This window comes from Halichondria panicea, chromosome 12 (genome assembly GCF_963675165.1).
Source record: "Halichondria panicea chromosome 12, odHalPani1.1, whole genome shotgun sequence".
NCBI lineage: Eukaryota > Metazoa > Porifera > Demospongiae > Suberitida > Halichondriidae > Halichondria > Halichondria panicea.
The window spans coordinates 5,174,023-5,198,650 of NC_087388.1; the positions used below are offsets into that span (position 1 = coordinate 5,174,023).

Consider the following 24,628-nt stretch of genomic DNA (forward strand, 5'->3'; position numbering starts at 1 on the left):
GCTTGTATATATAGACCAGGATTGAACATAATTATTCTAGTTCCCGTTCTATAATCATGGCTCTCAAAAAGTCAGAAAAGTGGCTCGGCATGTTTCAGTATAGAGCCAAATTAATAACCTCTGGACAATAAATTGGGGAGTATAAGTAAGAGTTAGGTGACTGGCTGAATTAAAAATGATAATGTTAAATTCATACTAAATCTAGCTCAGTGTACAGACATAATTAACTCAGTCATTGTGCATGTAGCTATAGCTAGAGTCTACTGCAGACATGTGCAAGTAGCTATAGCTATTATATCAAGTCTATACTGCAGACAATGGCTACATGCACAATGACTGAATTAATTATGTCTGTACACTGAGCTAGATTTAATATGAATTTAACATTATCAAATGTTGTGTCATTGAAACTTAATTATCCAACTGATAGCCTCCCTCACACATATATAGGGCAATATTCTAGATTTATATATTTTAACAGATACACCAGATCGAGAGGCCGGTATAGTGGATCAACCAATCCTTATTATATAATTATACTCCGACCACTTCTTAGTTTTATTCTCTCTCACAGCCAATTACATAGTTATAAGTAGCCTATATTCGATCCACAAGTAACTTTTTTTTACAATTCAAGCTATATAACTTCAGCAGTACTTCCACCCAATCATCTCCCTCCCAATAATTATGTTAAAACTGCCTGTTTATATAAAACTAAAAACAGACAACATCAGCTATTGTATATACAGACATGCAATGGCCACAACAGCGTCCTTAACTAGTTCACCAAGGAATAAACATAACATTAAAAATTTGCATGGATTAAGGAAATATACACGCTATCAAGCTATGCAAACTAGAGGAACTGCAATTACAAAACCAATCTCTGATCTTAAAATTGATTATGACACACACCTATAGCACAAACTCTAGCAGCCAACCCCAAAAAGCTGTTCTCTAAATCCACTATATACCTATGCCCTTGTAACAGATGTATTGTGAACTATAGCTAGCGTTAACAATCTGTCTATAATGTTATGTGTTTGTTCATTACAATTATGTGTTTTATACTCAGCGGCATCATATTAGTGATGCATGTCTGTCGGTCTCAACTTGCCAAGCCCTTCTTTCTTTTTATATCATCACCTCTAAATTGAATAATCAAAGAAGACTAAGGAATCTGTACACGAACAAATTCTTCATTCCAAAGTCTAGTATAATTATATGCATGCATGATATGTATATGTATGCCTATAATAATATTATATATAAACAGAGAAAAACTATACCGATACCTCTACACAAAAATGTGCACAAAGTAACATGACTCGCGCACGGTTATGATAATTATTGCATCGCACAATTAATTAGAGGCCTGCATGCAGGGAACAATTCCCAGTGAAATCGTGGAATTTATACTAGACGAAACATGTTAATAGCATAAATAAATGTCATATAACGTTTTAGGAGCCTTAAAATTAGCCAAAATACATAATTTTATATGCTCGTATATTATTTCTAGCACAGTACGTATACGGTATCTCACATAATACCATGGTATATTATAGCCATGGGTACATGTATAACATGCACTCAGCCATAATTTTCATATAATTATCAGTTCACCAATAGTGTGTAATGCCATTCACATGCACATATAGTACAGGTAACAGAGCTTTTCCAGAACGTCTTTCACACTCAAGCCAAACCAGAAATCCAAAATCAATAAAAATCGAAAATCAGCAAAAAAATCTGGAGACGCAACTGCTGATTGCTTTGTTGCTTTGTGCAAAATGAGATACCTCGAAAAGACATCAATGCGCAAGACATTATCCACTTGCAATTGTACCTAAATTATATGTCTACAGGATAGTCTATCATGCTCATTAGAACTTGATGCTAAGGATTGCTTTGAATGCACTGGACGTAATTATTAAAGCATGCATGGTTTTCTCAAATCTTCCTTTAATTTGATTTTCTGGTTGAGTCAAGAACTATTGATATAATTATTTTTGCACCTCTAATGCTCGAATTTCTTTTTAATCTCCCTTTGATGGTATCCTTTTTCTTCTGTATGCAACACACGCGCTTTTCTTTCTGGTTGGTTAATGGGTTTCAATTTCACCCACTGACAGATTGTCACAGTATGTGTATGGTAGTAATCCTTTTTCATTGGGGTGCTCCGATTGTTGGTAGGGATATAATTGCCTTCCAATATGGGGACGTTTATTTTGAAACTGGCCTGGCACGTATTACCACAAAACTAAAACTATAAACGTAGTAATCATTGCATAACCATTACGTAATTAACACATTGTACACATCGACAGTTTATGTTGTAACTATATGCCTGTATACCTCTGATTCAGCACATGCATTCTGAGCATTCCTCACTCACTCTCATATCTTCTTCAATCTCTAGTATTGCAGCATCATCACTGCCTACTTCATGATATTGAGTTGCGTCTTCACATCTGTTACAAGGGCATAGGTATAATTATAGTGATTTTAGAGAACAGCTTTTTGGGGTTGGCTGCTAGAGTTTGTGCTATAGGTGTGTGTCATAATCAATTTTAGGATCAGGGATTGGTTTTGTAATTGCAGTTCCTCTAAATCTAGAATATTGCCCTATATACATGTATGTGTGAGGGAGGCTATCAGTTGGATAATTAAGTTTCAATGACACAACATTTAACAGCCCCATATTAAAGCCCGTCTGGTATGTATGTTGTATTATTATCTTGCTTTTTATGTCTACGGGATAGTCCATGCATAATGCTCATTACAATTATTATGAAGTTGATGCTATAATTATAAGGATTGCTTGAATGCATTGGATGGTTTATTCTCAAATCTTCCTTTGATTTCTGGTTGTGTCGAGAACTATTGATATAGTTATTTTTGCACCTCATCTTCGCTAATGCCAGAGTACTTCATGGAATCTCTTTCTTTGACAGACTTTTCGTCAATGATTGAAACACCTGTGGCTTGGTGTACTTAAATAATTATGGTGTAAAAAAATTATTGACATAATTATTTATTTTACATACTGACAGATTAATTGTCACGGTATAATATGGTCACGGTACGGTCACGACAGTAGTAAGTCTTTTTTATTTGGGCGCTCTGATCTTTGGTAGGGATATAATTATGCTTGCCTTCTAAAATGTAAACATTTAAGACAACATAATGTATGAAATTACTGTGTCAGGAAGATTGCTTTGGATGCACCAGAATCACCTGTATATAGGCCTGTATGGGGGGCTTCAGCCTCACCCCCATTTTCCTATCGCCTATATAATTATATAGGTTTTGCATTACAGCTATATAGGACATATAATTATATCTAGAGACGATGGTGTACAATCTACAAGCTTAACTATAGCGATTATCATCTACTTGCAATATAGTTTATGTTGTAACTATATACGCCTGTATTTATCCAGTGAGAGTTTTTTTCCTCATGCACTCTCTCTCATAACTGTCTTTCAATCGCAGCATCATCATTGCCTATACTTCATCGTCACGCACTGCTCGTCCATACACTATTGTATATAGCTGTAGACTACGTATATATACACTGCCAGGACTTGACTATAATGAGGATTGTTTGTGTATACTGTGTTGGATCCTGGTATAGAATCTAGTCTACACCTATCAAATTAATGTAAAGATCAAGACAATACACAGTAATACATATCTATTCAAGCAAATCCAATAGTAATTAGCTGCTGACAACACACTAGAAATATAGAGACTATAGATGCATGGTCATGCAACAAACCAGGTACTGCACATGCACCAGTCTATCAGCCCAGCAAAATGAAATTATATATAGTATAATTATTATAGAGTCTACGTAGTGCACTTTGATTCAATCTCTATCGCCAGAACTCAATAATTATAATTATATAGACGTCTAGTTTCATGATTGGATCATAGATACTGTACACTCCGGAGTGTACAGTATCTATGATTGGATCTTCTGTCACGAACTTGCGTACTCAAAAGGCTATCTTTGCACTGAACCTTGAATAATAATCTTGCATCTAGTGAAATTGTAATCAACATTTGAGAGTCATGAATTACTGCCCATGGAACGTCAAGAGTCGTTCTAGTTGAGTAGAGTTCTATAACTGAATGTATATGGATGGACTGACTGTCTGCATTGCTTGTCTGAGAAATGCATCACCGTTGAATCACTATACTCATGGAAAGTCTGAAAAGTTGCTCAGGAAGTTCCATGCAGTCGATTAAAGTAGCCTGATTGTACTTAAGTATATCAACATAATAATTGGCTGATATACCTGCTTGTCTAATTAGACCAGCACTAAATATATTTTCTGGGTTTCCGTTTACGAATCACTGCTCTCAGAAAGTCTGAAAAGTTTCTCAGCAGGTTCCCAGTCGATTAAAGTAACCTCGGAAGAGTGTCAAAGTATTGGCTGCTACCTGCTTGTCTAAGACCAGCACTGAATATTATTTTCTGGGTTTCTGTTAACGAACCACAGCTCTCAGAAAGTCTGAAAAATTGCTCAGCAAGTTCCAGTTGATTAAAGTAACCTCAGAATTGAGTATAATTATATCAAATACTGGCTGATATCTGCATGCATGTCTAGACCAGCACTGAATATATTATTTTTTAGGGTTCCCGTTAATGAACCACAGCTCCCGGAAAGTCAGAAAAGTTGCTCAGCAAGTTCCAGTCGATTAAAGTAACCTTAGAAGAGTATATATCAACATACTGGCTGATATCTGCATGCATGTCTAGACCAGCACTGAATATATTATTTTTCAGGATTCCCGTTAACGAACAACAGCTCTCGGAAAGTCAGAAAAGTTTCTCAGCAAGTTCCAGTCGATTAAAGTAACCTTAGAATTGTAAACTTGAGCATATATCAACATACTGGCTGATATCTGCATGCATGTCTAGACTAGCACTGAATACGTTATTTTTCTGGGTTCCCATTAACGAACCACTGCTCTCGGAAAGTCAGAAAAGTTGCTCAGCAAGTTCCAGTCGATTAAAGTAACCTCAGAATTGAGTATATTATTATATCAACATATACTGGCTGATATCTGCATGCATGTCTAGACCATGCAGCACTGAATATATTATTTTTCTGGGTTCCCGTTATAACGAACCACTGCTCTCGGAAAGTCAGAAATGTTTCTCAGCAAGTTCCAGTCGATTGAAGTAACTTGAGTATATCAACATAACTTATTGGCTGATAATTTATACTTAATTGCTTGTATATAGACCAGGATTGAACATAATTATTCCAGTTCCCGTTCTAGAATCATGGCTCTCAGAAAGTCAGAAAAGTGGCTCGGCATGTTTCAGTATAGAGCCAAATAACCTCTGGACAATAAATTGGGGAGTATAAGTAGGAGTTAGGTGACTGGCTGAATTAAAAATGATATTGTTAAATTCATACTAAATCTAGCTCAGTGTACAGACATAATTAATTCAGTCATTGTGCATGTAGCTATAGCTAGAGTCTACTGCAGACATGTGCAAGTAGCTAGCTTCTATACTGAAGACAATGGAGAGTCTACTTAAAACTAGGCTGACTATAGCTTTCTACTTACTTACATAGCATATAGACTAGTAGCCTCGACTCAAGTCCGCTTTACAGCGGCCTTGAATCGAGGCTAATAGACTAGTAGAGTGATCAGGCAAGAGCCAGAGGAGGTTGGACGCGCGTCATACTTTGTAATAATAAATCATGTGATAAATGATGAATATAATTATAAAGGGATCCTAGCAGATCCTTTTTTAGTCATGTCAGCACTTTCTTTCTTTCTGCCAAGTCAGCAGTAATTTTGTTTGCGTGTAGAATATAGATTGCGGGCGTGTGGGAAGATGGAGGGCAATGGAAAAAGACCAAGGCATGTTTCCAGTCCTACTTTGCTAACACCTACAAGGCCTCAAAAATTCCTCTTCAAACATTAGCCTCTCAGGCTCAGCAGTGTTCAGACAGAGCAAAAGCTTGCTATTGACCAAGGTGCAAATCAACCAGCAGCTGTGGCCACAAGTGTTGACAGGGGAATCCAGATAGCTACAGCCAAAATAAAATTATTATGAAGAAGAATTGCCGAGCTTCAACCACACTGAAAACCTGTGGAAAACTCTCAATGCACCCATTGTAAAAGCTAAGGAACCCCTCCGAGCTCCAAGACGGGAACAACTCGCACTAAGCAATGGTTGTCGAATAGCAACTCTTCCTGTTATAAATATATAGTCTAAGTGTTAGAGCCACCTTTCACAATATCGCCATCAACCTACCACCCTTACCTAATCAATGTACACGTCTCAAATATCAAATGAACATTCATATGGACAGCAACAATAATAAAACACAATACTACATTAATATAGTGATTAATGTCTTCTACATCTTTTTGCTTTGAAATGTGTGTACAATGTCACCCCATCTTCCTCTTTTTATAATCTTTATTCCACAATACCAACCAGGAGATCGCCAGTGCAATAAAAATGTTGTCCAATCTAGTTTATGTCTTCGTGCATCGCTCAGTGGACACTCTCCAACACTTCTCTAACGACGTATCCTATATGATTCCATTTTGAGTCAAGAAAAACTTGAACTGCTATGGCACGTAAGTCGTACCGATTCGATGCCTCGTGTGGCACTCTTACTTCAATGGGTATGCCTTTGCTGTGTAATCTATTCACTTCAGCCAGATGCGTTGGTACTGCTCCTCTTTTGCAGATCCAGTACTGTCCTAAACACAACGCCTTCTTGGTCATTGACATCATCAATACCTTGGTGATCGACATCATCAGCAGCAGCTGTACTATTTGTTGTAGACATTGATGGTGGTATATCTGGTGGTAGAAGATTCCAATTCCAAACAACAAACACTTTGTTGTCGAAAGTGTTGAAATTATCCAGCTCTAGTTCTACATTTGACCTCATAAATTCATCCATAGGAATATTCTTACAGCCAGTTCACACTGATATCATAGTGTTCACCTTCACTAGCTCAGAAGTTTCTCGAATAAATCCCATAGCTAGTCATGCTGTCGTCCTTTGCGTACTTAACGTGTACATACGCAAGCAATCAGCAATTGAAGTTGTGTCACATGATATTATGACTCTGAATGACGCGCGTCCAACCTCCTCTGGGCAAGAGCATACCGTATAGCGGGTATATTTCGAGGGTATAAATGTTCGCGGTTTTCGCGGATTGAGCCTGTACCGCGAAAATTTATACCCACGAAAATTTATAATAGTAGGCGTGTTCAGTATTATGGATTCGAGGCTAACAGTGGAGTGGTACAGCTGCATGTTGATGTGCGCATGCGCCAAAAGGCTGGAACTCAGACCACAAAAATAAAATCCGCGAAATCCTTTGTAATGGTCCATCCGCGAAAATTTATACCCTCGAAATATACCCGCTATACGGTATCTCATTACATCTGTGCAAAGTCAAGGGTTAACCTACACTGAATGCATGGCCCTGCTACGCCCACTCATTTACCTTTCACTTCCGCCTTTTCCGATTTCTGGCTTTCTGGTCCTACACCCGCATGCAATTAGAAAAACTTCAGGACCAGAAACCAGAGTGTCACTTGGAGTGGCCTAAGAGGTAGAGCTATGTTATTGTCAATCTTATTTTTGTTTCTGCTGCAAAGAGCAGCTCGTTCTCAACATTTCTCCTTTGGTTTCCCGGAAAATACCCCAGGAGTGCAAGTTGACTCCACTGGGAGAACATTCCTTGCTGCAGACAACTACCTGTATAGACTGGATGCACACCTAAGAGAAGAAGAGAGAGTTGATGTAGGAGATACTATCATTGGCGAAGGACTGGCCCTGAGCTCTACTGGGATGTTGGTGGTGTGTTTATGTGATCTCTCTTGCTCTGTCTACAATGCAAACGACCTCAGTACTGGTCCTATCTGGAGTGTAGGTAATGCTGTAGAAAATCTCGACTCAGGAGCAGCTATCATTGCGTCAGGAGATAGTTTCTACACTGGATCTGGAGCAGAAAATGGGATGGTACTGCAACAATTCGGAGAGGAGTTCAGTAGATCGTCTGACATCAATCCATCAGGCACACTCAATGAAATTGTTTTTGAGGTTGATAGCTTTAAACGAGAATTCTATGCATTCGGTGGTTTTGGGAGTGGTGGATTTATCTATTATGTTGTCGTCGACTATGAACCTGCTGATGCACGAGCTATACGACTGTTACGTGTTTGCAACATGTCTGATTGTGGAGGCCCAAGTACCTGTGGAGTGACTGCTTTGTATGAACTGGGAATCAATTGCGGTCTTCATGGGATCACTGGAGATACTTTTGTGTGTGCAGTGTCATTAGTGGAGGATTTCAGTGGGATATCTGGACCCACTGCTGTGGTAACTATTTGTACATATGGTTCCAACAGAAACCGTATTTGTGTTGTTAATATCACTGCTGTCAATGAAGCTATGGACGCTAAATATAACTCTTGTATTGTGTCACGGACTGTTGGAGAAAAAGTTGGCTTACCATGGAGAACAGGCTCAGACAAGTGCGATACTCTGCCTCAGCCTCAGGTTTGTATTGCCTACTTGCATACTCCTATAACATAGAAATCACATAATTTATTTTCCAGGAAACAAGGAACAGATGTGACACACCCAGTCCAGTCGGCCTTCTTATCCCAAATGGTGGTATTGACACAATAGCACCAGTTCGTATCAACTTTGGACACAGCTTTGTCCCCTTAGCTTCAGTAGCTGTGAAAGTGGAGCATTTTTCCTTTGTGTTTGTGGCAACTGATGAGTACACTATAAGAGGAGTAAGTGCAGTTCTGTTGAGTCAGCTATATATATATTGTGTATAATCATGGTATTGTTTGTCATTGTCACAGTACGATGTCAGTGGTACATCGACTCGGCAGCTGGGCGCCGATAGTGCATTCTACAATCAGGAATTGACCGATGATATATGTACTTTGTCATGGAAGGAGGGACTAAACTACATCACAGCAGCCACTGCATTCCATGTGAGTTAAAGTTTGCATGTATGTCCTACCCTATATCCATCTGCCTCCCCTCTGTCATCTGTTAGGTGTACCAAATACCGATTGAAGAGTGCTTCCAGCGTACAGAATGTACCAGTTGTACCAATGACCTCAACCCGCTGTGTGGGTGGTGTGTGGTGGAGAACAAGTGCTCTCGTCAGACGCAGTGTCAGAACTCCAGTATTTCTAGTAGATGGACACAGGACAATGCCAACTGTTTTACTGCTGCTACTGTGGAGCCTATACAACTTGTGCTTGACCCTGAGATTCTTGCCACTGAGGTAAGACTTGTGTGTATATAGTTGTGTCTGATATCATATAAACGACCCCCCACAGCTCACAGTGACCCTGACCTCTCCCGGCCTGCCTAACCTCCTTCCTGGAGAGAGCTTCTACTGTCATCTGGCGGACAGTGAAGGACGTTTCCCACCCATCATAGTACCAGCTGTTGAGGTCACCCCAGGAACAGTGTTCAGTTGTGATATTGAAGGACTGGTACCTGACTACCCTGGAATGACTGCAACCATCAACCTGGGCTTTCAGAGCTCTCTGTTCAATGAGACACTTGATATCACCAACCAAGCACTCATCATCTACAGATGCTCAGCAGGAGAAAGGTATCCACCTACATGTATATTAAATACAAATTAGTTTTCTAGTATATAAGCTCATAAACACAACTCCCACAAATAAATGATTGAAGATTATCACAATATAAATGGTTAGCTTATGTGATTGAATTATCCAGTGGAATGAAGAGGATCGCTTGTACTGTTAGTCACAATAAATACTTGCACACAATTACGTGCCTGATTAACATGTACAGAATGTTGCAAGATATTATAGTTTGTCTGCAATGTGTAGCCAGGCCGAGTTTTCGCTTTATAATTATCGGATGGGAAAATAACCTGGGACAATGCCAACCGTTTCACAAATAACCTACACGGGCGTGTCTAAAGCGATATAGTAAACTGTGTAGTAAAACAAATGCATGTACACTAAAAACATTAAAAAGTGCGACGACTTAATTAGTGTGCTCAACACACTTAAGAACATTGTCTATAGAGAAAATACGATAATTATGTCTTTATGACACCGTTGTATACAGCTGTAAGAATTGTCTTGGGATAAATAATCCGTGTGGATGGTGTAACCTCAATAAGCAGTGCAGTGGAACATCAGCTCCTTGCAGGAATGCATCTCACTTCCTACAGGTGAGCTCAGTGACGTAATGATGACCTGTATATACGTCCCTCTGTACAGGTGTCTGCAGGCAACGACTTCACTGCTGAGTGCCCCCTGTTGGACACGTCCCCCTCTGGTGAGTACACTCAACCAGTAAGGGTGGCCCAGGACCTTCGACTGACCACCAGGAACCTCATCTCCCCTGTAAGTAACATGACCTGTATCTGATTGTTCCATAGTTTCCCTCACCATGTAGACAGATGGCTTTGAGTACTATTGTGTTGTGAATGGAGTTAGTCTGACAGCTCGGTATGAGAACGAGAGCTCCATCCTGTGTACAGTGAGCAGTGGACAAGTGAGTATTTACTAATTTTGTGATGGTTAGCTTATGTGATTGAATTATCCAGTGGAATGAAGAGGATCGCTTGTACTGTTTGTCACAATAGATACTTGCAAACAATTACGTGCCTGATTAACATGTACAGAATGTTGCAAGTTCCGCTGTGCTAATGCGCCTCGGCATGTTTTGCTTCACTTCAAAATTTTAGAGTGTGTACAATAATGACAGTAGTTTTTGTAATGTATATTACGAATATTGTTTCCAAGAAACAAATTAGAGCAAGAATGTTTGGAAGAGGAAAGTCTCACAAAAATGGCTGCTGCATGCTTTTCTGGCATCAAATTATTGTGAGCATGGCTATAGAAGCCTATAGAATCTATCAGTTTTTGTTGCATTGCAACCCGTAACAGTTACAGCTGGAACATGCAGTTCTTTGTGCGGCTGTGCTGATTAAATAATACACAACATTCATGTACTTGTAAACACATTCCTAATTAAGTGTACAAATTGCACCTACTGAAAATTTGGTTTATAGTTCGGCACACTTTTCCCTGGTGTTGGAAGTTTACCTGTGGTTGTTATGGTGACCTGGACGGGGGATAACATCAACCACACACTGAGCAACACCATGCAATCATTGTCAGGTACCATTATCTGTGAACCATAATATTTGGATAGGCACTTCCAGATAGTCTAGACAATCTACTAGTTCACGCACCCACACACACAGTGACGCTGTATGATTGTCGTGACTTGGCCAGTGGATATACTGAATGTATTGCAGTCAGAATGTTTTCAGAGTTCGCATGTGGGTGGTGTGGGGTTAGTTGTGAGGTGAGGCAAGAGTGCTCCAATACTTTCATTACTGAGGGGAACAATCCTCCTGCCCCTGTCATCAACTCATTCACTCCAATATTAGGTAAAAATGCAGTCAGCGTATAGTATATCACCTATCATTTTTCTGTACGTATGTACGTACACATGCACACTGCATATGTAGTGTAGTCAAAGTATATATCACACTTGCATTACTAGCCTTTTAAACTGCATGGATGTGATTTATGAGGTCGATTCCAGGCTATTCCAGGCCGCTCTCTATTGAGAAAGACGGTGAGAGGGGATGGGATCGAGGTTATATATGAGCATAATTATGCATGCATGCTAGTATGCTTAGCTTACTATGTGAGGATATACTAAACTAGTGTATGGGTCATTCCACATCAATTCAACCAAAAAAAAAGTGACCGTCTCAGATTTGGACGAAACTTGGCACATAAGTAGTACATGAGGTGACATTGATGCAACACAAGTTTAAGCTCTATTCATTGTATGGCTTCCAGGTTAGGACTAATTGAAATACATCGAAATCTGTACACTGGCTAATACTTAATGCCCAGTAACACTTTCAGTTTTAATTTTCAAAGTTTTGCATTTTACCATCTTATAGTACAGAAAATTCTCTTTCACGTGATATGTTATATGGCTTCAATTAATAAAGCAGCTGCGGGAGGGTGTAATCAGTGAACTTTGAACTTTGATTGCTTAAAAATTGGTGTTTTAATTTTCCCAAAAATGTTGCATAATTAATTTTATTTTAGGGCCTAATCTAATATCTGTACGAATTTGGCTTTGGGGTTTCTATGGGCTCAGGAGATACAAATCAGAATGTGGTGACACATTCCATTCCCTTACATAATACTGTTAAAAAAGTAGTACACAAACCTTATTTTCAATCCATGTAGTCTACATGAATGCTGCAATTGCATGCGCATAATTATATTATTCCCTTAATTGTGGAACTCTCATAGCCAGCCTCGTTACCCAGAAAAAAATTTGAGGAGATCACTAAAGCAATGAGGCAAACGATCGTTAGTGCAGAACCACATGATGACCGGAGTGAAATACTCAAACAATTGAAAGAAAAATTTAACAAAACCACACAAAAAAGTAAGCAAATACAAATTCTCACTGTTTTGCCCCAAAGCTAGTCGATTAAGAAAATTCAGTTGATTACATGGCTCGAAAGTCAAAAGAGCTTGTCAAAGAAAAAGGGGTTCTCTCTAGTCAAGATCCTAAGCCAGGTGTTTCATTACCTTCAGAAACTATCGATGTAGTTCACAGTTTTTACCAGTGTCGTGACATCAGTAGAGTTATTCCAGGCATGAGAGACTTTGTTTCTGTGAAGCAAGAGGGGAAACGCGTACACATTCAAGGGTTTTGAGTAATTTAAAGGACATGTACCGTGAGTTTAAGGATCAGTTTCCAGCTCTAAAAGTCGGTTTCTCAAAGGTTGCTAATCTACACCCTAAACATTGTGTAACGCCCTAAACATTGTGACCTCCTACGCCCACATTCTTTCATAGCAAGTCAGCAAAGCACATTTTACAAGGATTGTAAATTGAAGTTAGTGCCAGGAGAAATGTTGGTCACCGCTGACTTTTCCGAGAATTATTCGTTTGTTCTCCAGGATGCAGCACAAGGATTCCACTGGAATAATTCACAGGCCACTCTCCATCCTTTCATTGCATACTACGTTGATGCTGGCAAGCTGTGCCATCTAAGCTGTGTTGTCGTGTCTGATTGCCTGCACCATGATACCACTGCCATGTACCTTTTCAAAAAGTTTCCATAGCTTTGTTACGAAGGGTACTTCTAACAAGGGACACAACCTCAAAAAAATAATCTATTTTTCTGATGGTGCTTGGTCCCAGCACAAGAATAGGAAGAATTTCGTCAATTTGTGCCACTACAAGGATGATTTTGGAATATTTACCGAGTGGCACTTTTCAGCTACCTTTCATGGGAAAGGAGCTTGTGATGGTCTTGGGGGAACAGTTAAACGACTTGCTGCCAGAGCTAGTCTGCAAAGGCCGTATAATGATCAAATAATGACTCCTCGCTAACTATTTGATTGGGCATCCATTAGCATTATACCAGCAGTTTACTTTGAATATTGCAGTAATGAAGACTATACAAGAGGGAACAGCAGAATCTTGAGCGAAGATTCCAAAAACACTTGAACAATTCCAGGTACTCGTAAGCTACACTCGTACGTGCCTATCTCGGTTGATAAAGTGCAAGTTAGACCATTCTCAACCTGTATCACATTCAAAGAAGAGAGAGTTACATCAGGGGAGACTGACATAGCAGTGGAGTCAATTTCTGGTTTTGTCACTTGTTTGCGTGATGGTCAATGGTGGTTAGCATGTGTGCTGCAGGTGCATGTTAAAAACAGCCGAGTAAAACTAACGCTTTTCCACCCTTATGGGCCTAGTAACGCATTTAAGTATCTAGCTGTCCGGACATGCACACTGTACCAGCTAAACACATACTTGGAACAGTTGATCCAAGAACTAGAACAGGCCGTACTTACACATTGGTAAAGAAAGAGTCCAAGTTTGCTTCAGAGAAACTACGTACCGTTTTGGCAGAAAATTAGATATCAGAGTTGTTATTCAGTGTACATGCACTAATGATGAGTTGGCACTATTATTATTGTGAACTTATATGCATTGTACTGTGATAACACATTTGATCCAAACTTGGAATGTCATTCTGATTCGTATCTCCTGAGCCCATAGAAACCCCACAATCAAATTCGTATAGATATTAAGATTAGGAAATTTTTTCAGGGAAATTTAAATACCACTTTTTAAGCAATCAAAGTTCAAACTTCACTGATTACATCCTCCCGCAGCTACTTTATTGATTGAAGCCATATAACATATCACGTGAAAGAGAATTTTCTGTACTATAAGATGGTAAAGTGCAAAACTTTGAAAATTAAAACTGAAAGTGTTACTGGGCATTAAGTATTAGCCAGTGTACAGATTTCGATCATATATTTCAATTAGCCCTAACCCGGAAGCCATACAATGAACAGAGCTTAAAACTTGTGTTGCATAATGTCACCTCATATACTACTTATGTGCCAAGTTTCGTCCAAATCTGAGACGGTCACTTTTTTTTGTTTGTTGAATTGATATGGAATGGACCCGTATGTATGAGTGCGACCTGCACACACAGGACCAGTTGAGGGTGGTACAGCAATCACTGTGATGGGCACCGACTTTGGAGGAACTTTTGTCAGCCTTCAGAACTCCAACCTTACATTAGGAGGCGTGGCCTGCACTCCCCTCATTATTGGTTACATACCATGGCAGCAGTTTGTCTGTGAGACCACCAATTTTGTGACAGAAGGGTCAAAAGAATTCTCTCTGACCATCGACTCTAGAGTAGCCATTGTAAACGGTGGCTCCTTCACTGCGGTGGATCCTACTGTCAGCAGTGTGACTCCGACCTTTGGACCCATGGCCGGGGGAACTGCAGTGGTTGTGAGGGGGACTGGATTGGATGTGGGTAATCAGGTGGATACTAGAGTCTCTCTAGAGGTCAGCGGGTCAAACTACGTCTGCAACATATCGTGAGTGATACTATATAATGAAAGCATTGTGGGTGCTTATGCCTCGGTGGAGGTGCCAAAGCTACATAACATAAATCTACTAATGCTATACACACATTAGACATTTTTAACTTTGCTGCATCTCGGCAGAATCCAGGAATCAGGGAATCCAAGTAGTGGGTAATGATTATTGTTAAAAATGCGATGCCAAAAGTTAAGTCTAATGGCTGCATCAGCAGAGCCTTGCAGCTCTCTTCTCACTCTTGCAGTTACCAATAGCTAGCGTTCTAGTGCAGAGCTAACTACTAAGTAGAGTAGCAACACTCGGTGAACAAGTTTTGCTACGCACTCTTCTGACAAGGCTGCAATGGCTTTCCAATAAGCTAAACTTGAGAATGAAGCGTTACTTGCAATTAAAATCCAAGAAAACATGACTAGAAGCCTATAGAAACTCTTACTTGCACTTCATTGATCCTTGAACAGCTGTAGAACTCTATACACGGACACACAGACACACAGACACACACATACACACATACACACAAACACACTACCGTATACCTCGCTTGCGCATGCGCACCGACGCAATTATTTAGTATAGCTATTGATTAATGCCAACTGCAGATCTATCAAGTCTGAAGATATTCGATGCAGGACCTCAGCAGCAAACCTAACCTCCGATGCTTTGGTGGTGGTGTCCATTGATGCTGCTAGAGTCAGCAATCCAAGAGTGGTCTTCAGTTATCGTAACAACCCTAATGTGACTGCTGTGTTTCCTAGCAACACCATTCCTAGTGGAGGCATTACACTGACCTTTACTGGAGTGAATTTGGACGAGGTACAACAGGTCGTTTTGGAGGTCTACCACCAGCCAATGGGGGCTCCTCTGGTAAGCCGTATTTTTATAGCAGGTAATCTTCGATAATTATAGCATTTTATGTGACGTTTTTGAATGACATTTGTGTCGAAGTTGTGGTACTATAGCAGGTAGTTTTCGGTATAGCATTTTATGTGACGTTTTTGAATGACAGTTTTGCAGCCACTTGTGTCGAAGTTGTGGTGTCGTTATTATTGAACACATTATTTGTGTGGCTTGTTCAAGATGTTTTCCTCAAAAATATATACTGTAACAGTACATGATGCACTGTCCCTCCCCTACAGAGGAGCAACTGCAGTGTTGTGGACAATACCACCATCACATGCTTGACTCCTAGTCTGACAACAACCTCACTGACGCCATTGGACTATGCCCTACTGTTTGATAATGTCCCACTCATTACACAAGCACGCTTCCTCATCGGTGTCCAATCAGATCCTTCTAAATTTAGACTAGATAGTTCTCTAGAGGTCACCAGTGGCACAGAGACGCTCATACGCATTGTGGTATGTAATCTTAGCTAGTACACTGACCCAATACTGTTACCGTGTGTGTATCCAGGGTGAAAATCTCGACTCAGTGGAAACCAGTGAGATACAAGTGATCGTGGGAGGGGAGGAATGTGTCAAGACACCCAGTAATTCAAGAAGCAGCGAAGTCATCTGTATTGCCCCTTTGGAGCCCCCAGGAGGGGAAAACCCAGCTATCATACAAGTGAGTGACTATTAAACTGTTTATAGCTAAAGTGCATGTGTTACTGTCTTCTTCAGGTAATCGTGGGGAGCAACATCTCTCAAGTATTGGACCAGCAACTGACTTACGCAAGTCCTGTGGCTGCTGTTCCACTGGAGATAATCATCCCGAGTGTTTTGGGGGTTATTGTGATGATCGTGTGTGTAATGCTGATCATTTTTGTCCGGGTCTATCTGAACTCTCGGAAGAAGACCGTGTCAATTGCTATGCATGAACAGATGATGGAAATCGTGGCTAATACGTAATAATTATAGTGTATTGTGCTGTTCAATCTTCTTATTCCTTTACAGGAGAACACGGGAGGAAATATTTCCTATGGATAGTAATACTGCACTCGTTAGTAAGTTTAGTTCTATAATTATTATATGCACTAAATATTCACTGGCGTATAGAATCGGAGCTCGATGAGATTGCTGAGTCCATCCCAGACTCAATCAAATTACCAGCCTCCATATTGAAGCTCTCCAGTACTGCAATTGGACAAGGTAAAGAAAGATGTGCAAATAATTTAATGTCACTATAATTATATACAGGTGAATTTGGCATTGTGTACAAGGGCGTCCTGACAGACTGGAACAATGTACCTATACAAGGGGTGGCCGTGAAGACACTAAAAGGTACATTACTCTGACAGTACCTATCATAGATAGCTTAATAGCTACGAATCCAGGCCGATTAATATAATTGTATACACTAGTCTGTTGACAGCTACTAAATGTACATGCATGCATGGTTGTAATACAAATAATTATGTTCCCCCTATAGAGATTGTAATTATAACCTCAGTTCTTCATTGTTTGCCTTTGCAGGTTTGTTCTCCATGTCGGATGTTGAGAGCATGGTGTGTGAGGTGATCAAGATGCAAGACTTTGACCATCCTCATGTCATGTCCCTGATTGGGGTGTGTCTCGATGCTGGCCCCGGCATTGCCATAGTAATGCCATATATGGCCAACGGGAGCGTCATTGGATATCTAAAGAGAGAAAGGAACAGCCTTGAGTTGGACGATAACTGTGAGATTGATCAGGTGTGATGATAAGCGAACTAAAATCATGGAAATAGCTCGGTCTAGATATACAATTAATATACAATATTATCTTGGGAAATAAAGTAAGTATTGTATGAGCCTTGTCTGCATGCATGGGTGTCTCAACAGAAGAAAGGTGGGTGGGCTGATTATAGTGTGTGTAGTTTATGCATGGACAAAGTTGCACATGCACTACACTCCCATCTGATAACACAGTTAGGATTATATTCATTCTTTGATGGCGTGACCAGCCTATCTCCCCAAATTAACAGCCTTTCAGTTTGCCCCTTGATACAATCCATAACAGTTCCTAGATCACACTGCATGTACTACTCTACTATATAGTTACGCATTCAAGGTGATCTAACTGATTCTTCATAAAACTGACGCTTGAGAATTTCAGAAATGAGTGATTTATAGCTAGAAAAAAGTGTTCAGTTTGAGAATTGCAGAAATGAGTGATCAATATTAATAGTAGATAAAGTATTCAATTTGAGCGTTATGAGGATAGTCTCATTATGGAGAAGGTGGTGAGCTTTTTCAGAATATCACAAATTGTGTAAGGAAGCTCTTGCCATTATTTTTATACAGATTCTGGAAGTGAGGAAACTGCTACTAAAGATGTGCCATCAGATAGCACTGGGAATGGCCTACTTGGCCGAGCAGAAGTTTGTCCATCGCGACCTTGCAGCCAGAAACTGCATGTGAGTGAACCATCAACGACTGCATGTGTGTACAGAGAGAACAAGAATCATGATCTATAAAAGTATAGAATACATAACTAGGCCAGGCAAATATTGTTTATTTCTCATCAGCCACTTCCTCAATTTGCATGAGGGGAGGAGGCCAGAGGACGATCATCTGTGTCAAAAAATCTTCCAGAGGACTTTTAAATTCCACTCAACTAGCTCCACGTGAATTGGAGATACTAAAGGAAGAGTAGATGATCGAATGGAATTCAATTAACTTGGTCCAGAAGCAGCTTTATAATTAAAACCTTTGACCCTGACGATGGCAATGATGCTGTTACAAGTCTTTGGATGAAAGTGCTCTCATTTTTAATTGACCTTAACATTATGGGGAATGATCGTGAATCTATAAAACAAACAGATCGATTAGAAAACAGTGTTTTTGTCGCCTTCAAAGATTGCCTAGTCTATTATTTTTCAACAGCTGTCTCATTAGCAGTTAAAGCAATTCATGAAAGTGTCTGTAGTTCACTTAAACAGCTCATGTTTATGTCCATGCACATGCACTGTCACACACACACATACATATACATGTCACCAATCACTCTATCCCTGCTGCGCGCTGAGCACACGGGGTAATTTAACGAGAGCACTTTCATTGCTACGTATCCAAAGGCTTGTAACAGCATCCCAAATTAACTAGATAATTATATTGATTTGACTAACTGCATGTGCATGCATGGACATCCGAGTATTCTTTGCTATACATATATCCAATGACCAATATTTTTAATAGCATCACAAGTTAAGCACACTATAATGTATACATTATTGTCTCAGTTCTTGTATATTCCCAAAGAATTTAATTGAGCCTGAATGCATGTACTGGCGTATTTAAGTATTGTGAGAAGTAGGAACTTAATTCTTGTTGACCATTTTGTTTCCTCCATGAATATTTTTATGGAAGTATAGGCTGGACTCGGGAGGGGGTATCAGGGTGGGGGACTTTGGTTTGGCTGAGGACGTCTATGCTAGTGGCTACTTTAGACAAAACGACCGAGCCAATGTGAAGCTGCCCTACAAATGGATGGCCTTGGAGAGTCTCAACGATGCTATCTTCACAGAGAAAACTGATGTGGTCAGTCAGTGTAAATGTATGGTATATATTAGGCCTTCAAAGTATTGTTAGTATATTAATTGTTACTTATTATCCATGCCCAGTGGTCGTATGGTGTGACTGTGTGGGAGATCTTCAGTGGAGGAAAGACCCCCTACCCTGCCGTGGACCCACACTCCCTCATCCAGCTGCTGAAAGAGGGGCAGAGACTAGAGAAACCTCTCAATGCAGCCTGTGCCACTGAGATGTGAGTGTACACAGCACATTTCCAGGGTGGTGTACGTATATCGTATAGCAGTTTCTTAAATAATTATTGTTTTCAAGCAAGCCCCTTCATACTTTTGTAATCTGGGTAGACTGAGGGGAGCTAGGCCGCTGCATATATTGTATTAATCTGTGCGTTTTCAGCGCGTTTGTGTGTGTGTGTTTGTGTGGACACAAAAATGAGCTGTTTGAGCGAACTAGACACTTTCATAGACGTACTGCTTTAACTGCTATAGCTTTATAGATTCACAATCGATTCCCTACATTTTTCCACTCTAATGAACAGTGGCGGATATAGGATTCCTTTAAGGGGGGTTTCAGTAGCACAGTTAGTTGAGCGGGACAAAGACTCTGAATTTTACCTAAAACAAACTAATTCTAACAGTCAGCATGCACTGGAAATTTATTAGCCTTTCAGTCACTAAAACTGCACAAACAGACCTTCACAGGACTTTCAAGAACTAAAAGTAAGTGACAAGTGCATATACGAAAGCTCGTAAGAAAGGAAAACTTGCTAACTAGTTGCTTAAGCCTCCTACTCACTTCTTTCTCAGAGGGGGGTTCAATTGAACCCAAGAACCCCCTCTGGATCCACCACTGATGAAGCTCAACTCTGCACAGTCTATGAGCCTCTTGTCTTTTCATTTCATATAATTGACTGCATGTACCCCTTATCCTCACACATGCAGTTCTAAACTGATGCATCAGTGTTGGAGGGAGGATCCAGAGGAGAGACCAACCTTCTCACAACTGTCTGCCATTGTGGAGAGGCTACTGACCTCCATTGCTGGCTACACTGGGCTCGGTATGGTGCTACTGAACCCAATTCAAGAAGCAGAGCAGCTGAGTAAGTATAATATTATATGAAAATTATAGAATAACTAAAAAGACTGTACCTAATTAGTATGGCTACCATAAATAGCTGTTATATAATGCCCACAAAGATCATCACAATGTTTGAACACCTAGTCTAGACTACTTTGTGTATATAATTATAACATGCTGTTATAGTATTTATTCCCATTTTTTTACAGCAGAATGTGACAATGTACCCACACCCACTGAAGACGCTAATTGCTATGTCGATAGTCCACTAGAGCACCCTCTAGCATTCAAAAACAGAATGTACGAAGAAGAATTTACTGCAATAGACAATTAATTATAATGCTTATATATAGCCTTTATACCTCATGAGATAAGGTTGAATTGTTGTTCCCTGATACAGTATAATATAATGTAGTGAACTGATTGTAGACTATTATAACTAGGTACTTCTATCTTTATTAGTATCATGCATGTATGCAGTATAGACATGCAGTATTATATTATCGTAGCCTATTATTGTGTGTATACACAGTCATGCAGTGTTAATAATTATACTGTCTTCCATAATGTATAATTATTATACCAATGACAATTTAGTGTAAAATTCGAATGCAAAGTCTATAACTTAATAATTGCTGTGCTGTATTAACCCATGCATGTCCGGGATATATAATTATAGTGGTCAGTCTCTCTCTCTCTCGAACTCTAGACAGCGAGATAATAACACCGTGCTGTAAAGACGTCATAGACGAGAGTGTCTCTGTTGTTTTGTGTATTTTTAGCCTGCTCACCTTTATGGATGTGACGTAGCATTGTGTTTGTACCATGCATGGATAGCCTCAACCAACAAATATTACCAGTCCTGTTTCTGTTCTCCATGTAATGTGCTGATTGCTTGCATTGAATTGTGAGTTGGTTCTTTTAAAGTCTTGGCTACTTTATATCTGGACATATCGAAGTTTTAACATGACTTGTTCACACTTTGGGATTTATTGGAAAAGGAAATATTATTTTTTAAAAAATAAGTAAAATGTATAAATACTCACTACACTACAATAACATCGATGTCTGTATAATTATGATGTGCATATAAAAAAATTATTGTACCATGCATGGTTGCTGCACCAAAATTCTAATGACTATGATTAGTACTGTTTACTACACACATGCTGAGTAATTAAAGCCATTATAATAATGGCTTTAATTACTCCATAACAATTATATAATTGTATGTTCTTCTCTGAGGTTGTATGCTCTGCTGTTCTTAATTGTTAGAAAATAACCTGACCCTCGGTTGACATAGCGACGAGCGTCTTCATGATCAGTAAGTGTGGGTTCACCGGCACATTCTGCAGTAAAAAAGGACATATCCAAGCTAGGATAATAATAGCTAGCCTTGGTCCAGGCCACTTAAAATACGTATTTTAATTGGCCGGATTCGAGGCTAATTCAAAACTCAGGAGTTCAAAACAAATAGTGTTATAATGAACTTGCATGATTATTACACTATTAAATTTTTATGATTATTTCGCTTTGCATGGGAAAGTAGCGGAGAAAAGATACAGTCTTTTTCGAATATAATTTTATACGTATGAAAAATTTGCACACCTATACGACATGTAAAAGCTATATACTAAGCTAATTGTACAAGTTATTTTCGTACGGTGGAAATTTTCGGATTTTTCGTATCTTCAAAAATAAATTGTTTTGGCACAATAATTATAATTATAGGTTCAACGTCACTATCCTGAGCTGTACGAATATATAAGTGGTACATTGTATGAACATTTTCACCAACGAAAATTACCCGCTGTATACACGGTATATAAATCGAGTCAAAAGTTTAATACACTTACTGAGTTGCTCTTCTTCTTGACTGGTGTTCAAAGGAAAACAGCTCCACCTTCACAGCTACTGAAGCAACGGAGATAAAACAGTCTGACTCTCCAAAGTTAATACGATCTGATGAAATAGTGTCATTGACACCATTTGGGATGATAATACCGACTGGAGTGGGTATGTCACATCGGTCCCCAGTTATCTGCAGACTTTTGGATTGTGTGAAGTGTTTTTAGTGCCAGCTAGATCTATATCTACTTACAACCTGAGGCTGAGGCAGAGTATCGCAGCTTTCTGAGGAACTTATTTTCCATGATAAACCAATTTCTTCTCCAACAGTGCGTGACACAATACAAGAGTCATATTTAGCGTCCATGCATAGCTTCATTAACGGCAGTGATATTGACCACACAAACGGAGTTAGTACCCCGGTAACAAATAGTTACCACAGCAGTGGGTCCAGATATCCCACTAAAGTCCTCCACTAATGACACTCCACACACACTGACGGAAGATCCAAACATAAAACCACAATTGATTCCCAGTTCATACAAAGCAGTCACTCCACAGGTACTTGGGCCTCCACAATCAGGCATGTTGCAAACACGTAATAGTCTTATAGCTCGTGCAGGTTGATAGTCGACGACAACATAATAGGCAAATCCACCACTCACAAAACCACCTGAAAAAAATATTCGTGCAAAGTCACTAACCCCAAAAACTAGTTCATTGGGTGAGCCTGATGGATTTGTGTCGGACGATCTATTGAACCCCTCTCCGAACTGATGCAGTACCATTCTTTCTCCTTCACCAGTCGATGATCCAGTGTAGAAAGTGTTTTCTGACGTAAACATAGCTGATCCAAAGTTATGACTTTTTATAGCATTACTGACACTCCTGATAGGACCAGCACTGAGGTTGCTTGCATTGTACACAGAGCAAGAGAGATCCTCTAAACACACCACCAACATCCCAGTAGAGCTTAAAGCCAGTCCTTCGCCATTGAGATTAGTTCCTAGTTCAACTCTTTCCTCTTGTATTAGCTGCATGAGCATTCAGTCTATACAGGTAGTTGCCTGCAGCAAGGAATGTTCTCCCGGAGTCTACTTGCAGTCCTGGGAGACTGGTAGAGCGGAAGGAGAATGATTGAGAATGAGCTGCTCCTTTCAGCAGAAACAAAGTAAATAGAGCCACTAACATAGTGATATTTATCAATACTGTCACAGCTACGCTGTTAACAAAGCATGGGTATATATAGCGCAACCGTGGAAACCATTCTATAGGTAGCTTTGTGACGGAAAGGTCAGTCTAGCATTTAGCATTGATGATCTAACAGCAACAGAAGCCACATCGTGATTATGATTCATCGGTGCCATCTGTCTCAGGTTAAATCATGAGAATTATAGTCATAGCTGTACGATTGTACATTTATTAAGCACTTTTTGTTATGCCATTGTTTAAGGCAGCGAAAATATTTAACATCGATTGTGACTTACGTTGAATGAAGGCGGTATCATCTTGAATACGTAGCTCTCCGGTCTAGTGAACTCACAGTGGTCTTTGGTCTTGAGGTGCACTATGTATATAAAGTAGAGGTAGTGCCAAACGTTGTGCTCCTGAATGATGTGTTTGTGGAACATCACGTGCTTGTTCTAAGTCACTTCGCGGGAGACCTGTGCATGTGGGGGTGCATGGGGAAGGTGTGTGGGAGGTGGAGACCTGTGTGGGGGGTTGGTTAGGAAGTGGGTTAGGCTGTGAGAAGGTGCGTACATGCATGGGGATGCATGTATGTGCACCATGCAGAAAGTAGCAGTAGCATTATATATTACTGAGCTCAGTTGGTGTATATATATAGTAGCCAGCAATGAATGTCAGTAGCCTAAACGTCTACTACAAGTTAGACAACACTTGTATCATTTCACGAAAATGAAACAAATTGCTATATAAATAGTTAAGTGCTGAGCTTGTGATCTTAGGCAGTATATGCGTTTACTATGCACTGACTCATCACATCAGTTTTCGCATCATTGAGGCTCTCCAAGGCCATCCATTTGTAAGCACCTTCACATTGGCTTGGTCATTCTGTTTGAAGTAGCTGCTAGCATATAGACGTCCTCAGCCAGACCCAAAGTCCCCCACCCTGATACCCCCTCCTGCGTCCAGTATATATAGGAATGTATACAAGATTAATTAAAACCACATGACTAATCAACCATATACCTCTGCTATATAGGCACAGTACCCCCTGCATGCGTACATGTGTTTGGTTATAGCCA

The 24,628-nt window shown here is 39.8% G+C and overlaps 2 protein-coding genes across 2 annotated transcripts in view; both read left to right on the forward strand.

Moving 5' to 3' along the window:
* The first annotated feature begins 9,075 nt into the window (after positions 1-9,075).
* LOC135345503 (plexin-A4-like) lies at positions 9,076-14,986 on the forward strand. The gene is made up of 8 exons (XM_064542919.1): positions 9,076-9,315; positions 9,371-9,651; positions 10,143-10,248; positions 10,298-10,423; positions 10,476-10,574; positions 11,095-11,203; positions 11,290-11,478; positions 14,586-14,986. The coding sequence occupies exons 2-8, from the start codon at positions 9,548-9,550 to the stop codon at positions 14,984-14,986; spliced, it is 1,134 nt and encodes a 377-aa protein (XP_064398989.1). The 5' UTR covers positions 9,076-9,315; positions 9,371-9,547.
* Positions 14,987-15,616: 630 nt separating this feature from the next.
* Positions 15,617-24,628, forward strand: part of LOC135345308 (hepatocyte growth factor receptor-like) — a 29,022-nt gene continuing 20,010 nt past the window's right edge. The window contains exons 1-11 of the mRNA XM_064542741.1: positions 15,617-15,850; positions 16,123-16,344; positions 16,400-16,552; positions 16,609-16,832; positions 16,882-16,931; positions 16,984-17,076; positions 17,125-17,208; positions 17,401-17,618; positions 18,210-18,322; positions 19,280-19,445; positions 19,529-19,675. Coding sequence (XP_064398811.1) covers positions 15,836-15,850; positions 16,123-16,344; positions 16,400-16,552; positions 16,609-16,832; positions 16,882-16,931; positions 16,984-17,076; positions 17,125-17,208; positions 17,401-17,618; positions 18,210-18,322; positions 19,280-19,445; positions 19,529-19,675 — 1,485 coding nt within the window. The 5' untranslated portion in view covers positions 15,617-15,835. Of the gene's footprint in view, positions 15,851-16,122; positions 16,345-16,399; positions 16,553-16,608; positions 16,833-16,881; positions 16,932-16,983; positions 17,077-17,124; positions 17,209-17,400; positions 17,619-18,209; positions 18,323-19,279; positions 19,446-19,528 lie in introns of the transcript that reaches the window.

Coding starts and splice junctions, on each gene's coding strand:
- LOC135345503 (XM_064542919.1), top strand. CDS start 9,548: ATGACTGCAACCATCAACCTGGGCTTTCAGAGCTCTCTGTTCAATGAG. Junction 10,424..10,475: donor CCAGGAACCTCATCTCCCCT/GTAAGTAACATG, acceptor CTCACCATGTAG/ACAGATGGCTTTGAGTACTA. Junction 11,204..11,289: donor CACCATGCAATCATTGTCAG/GTACCATTATCT, acceptor CCACACACACAG/TGACGCTGTATGATTGTCGT.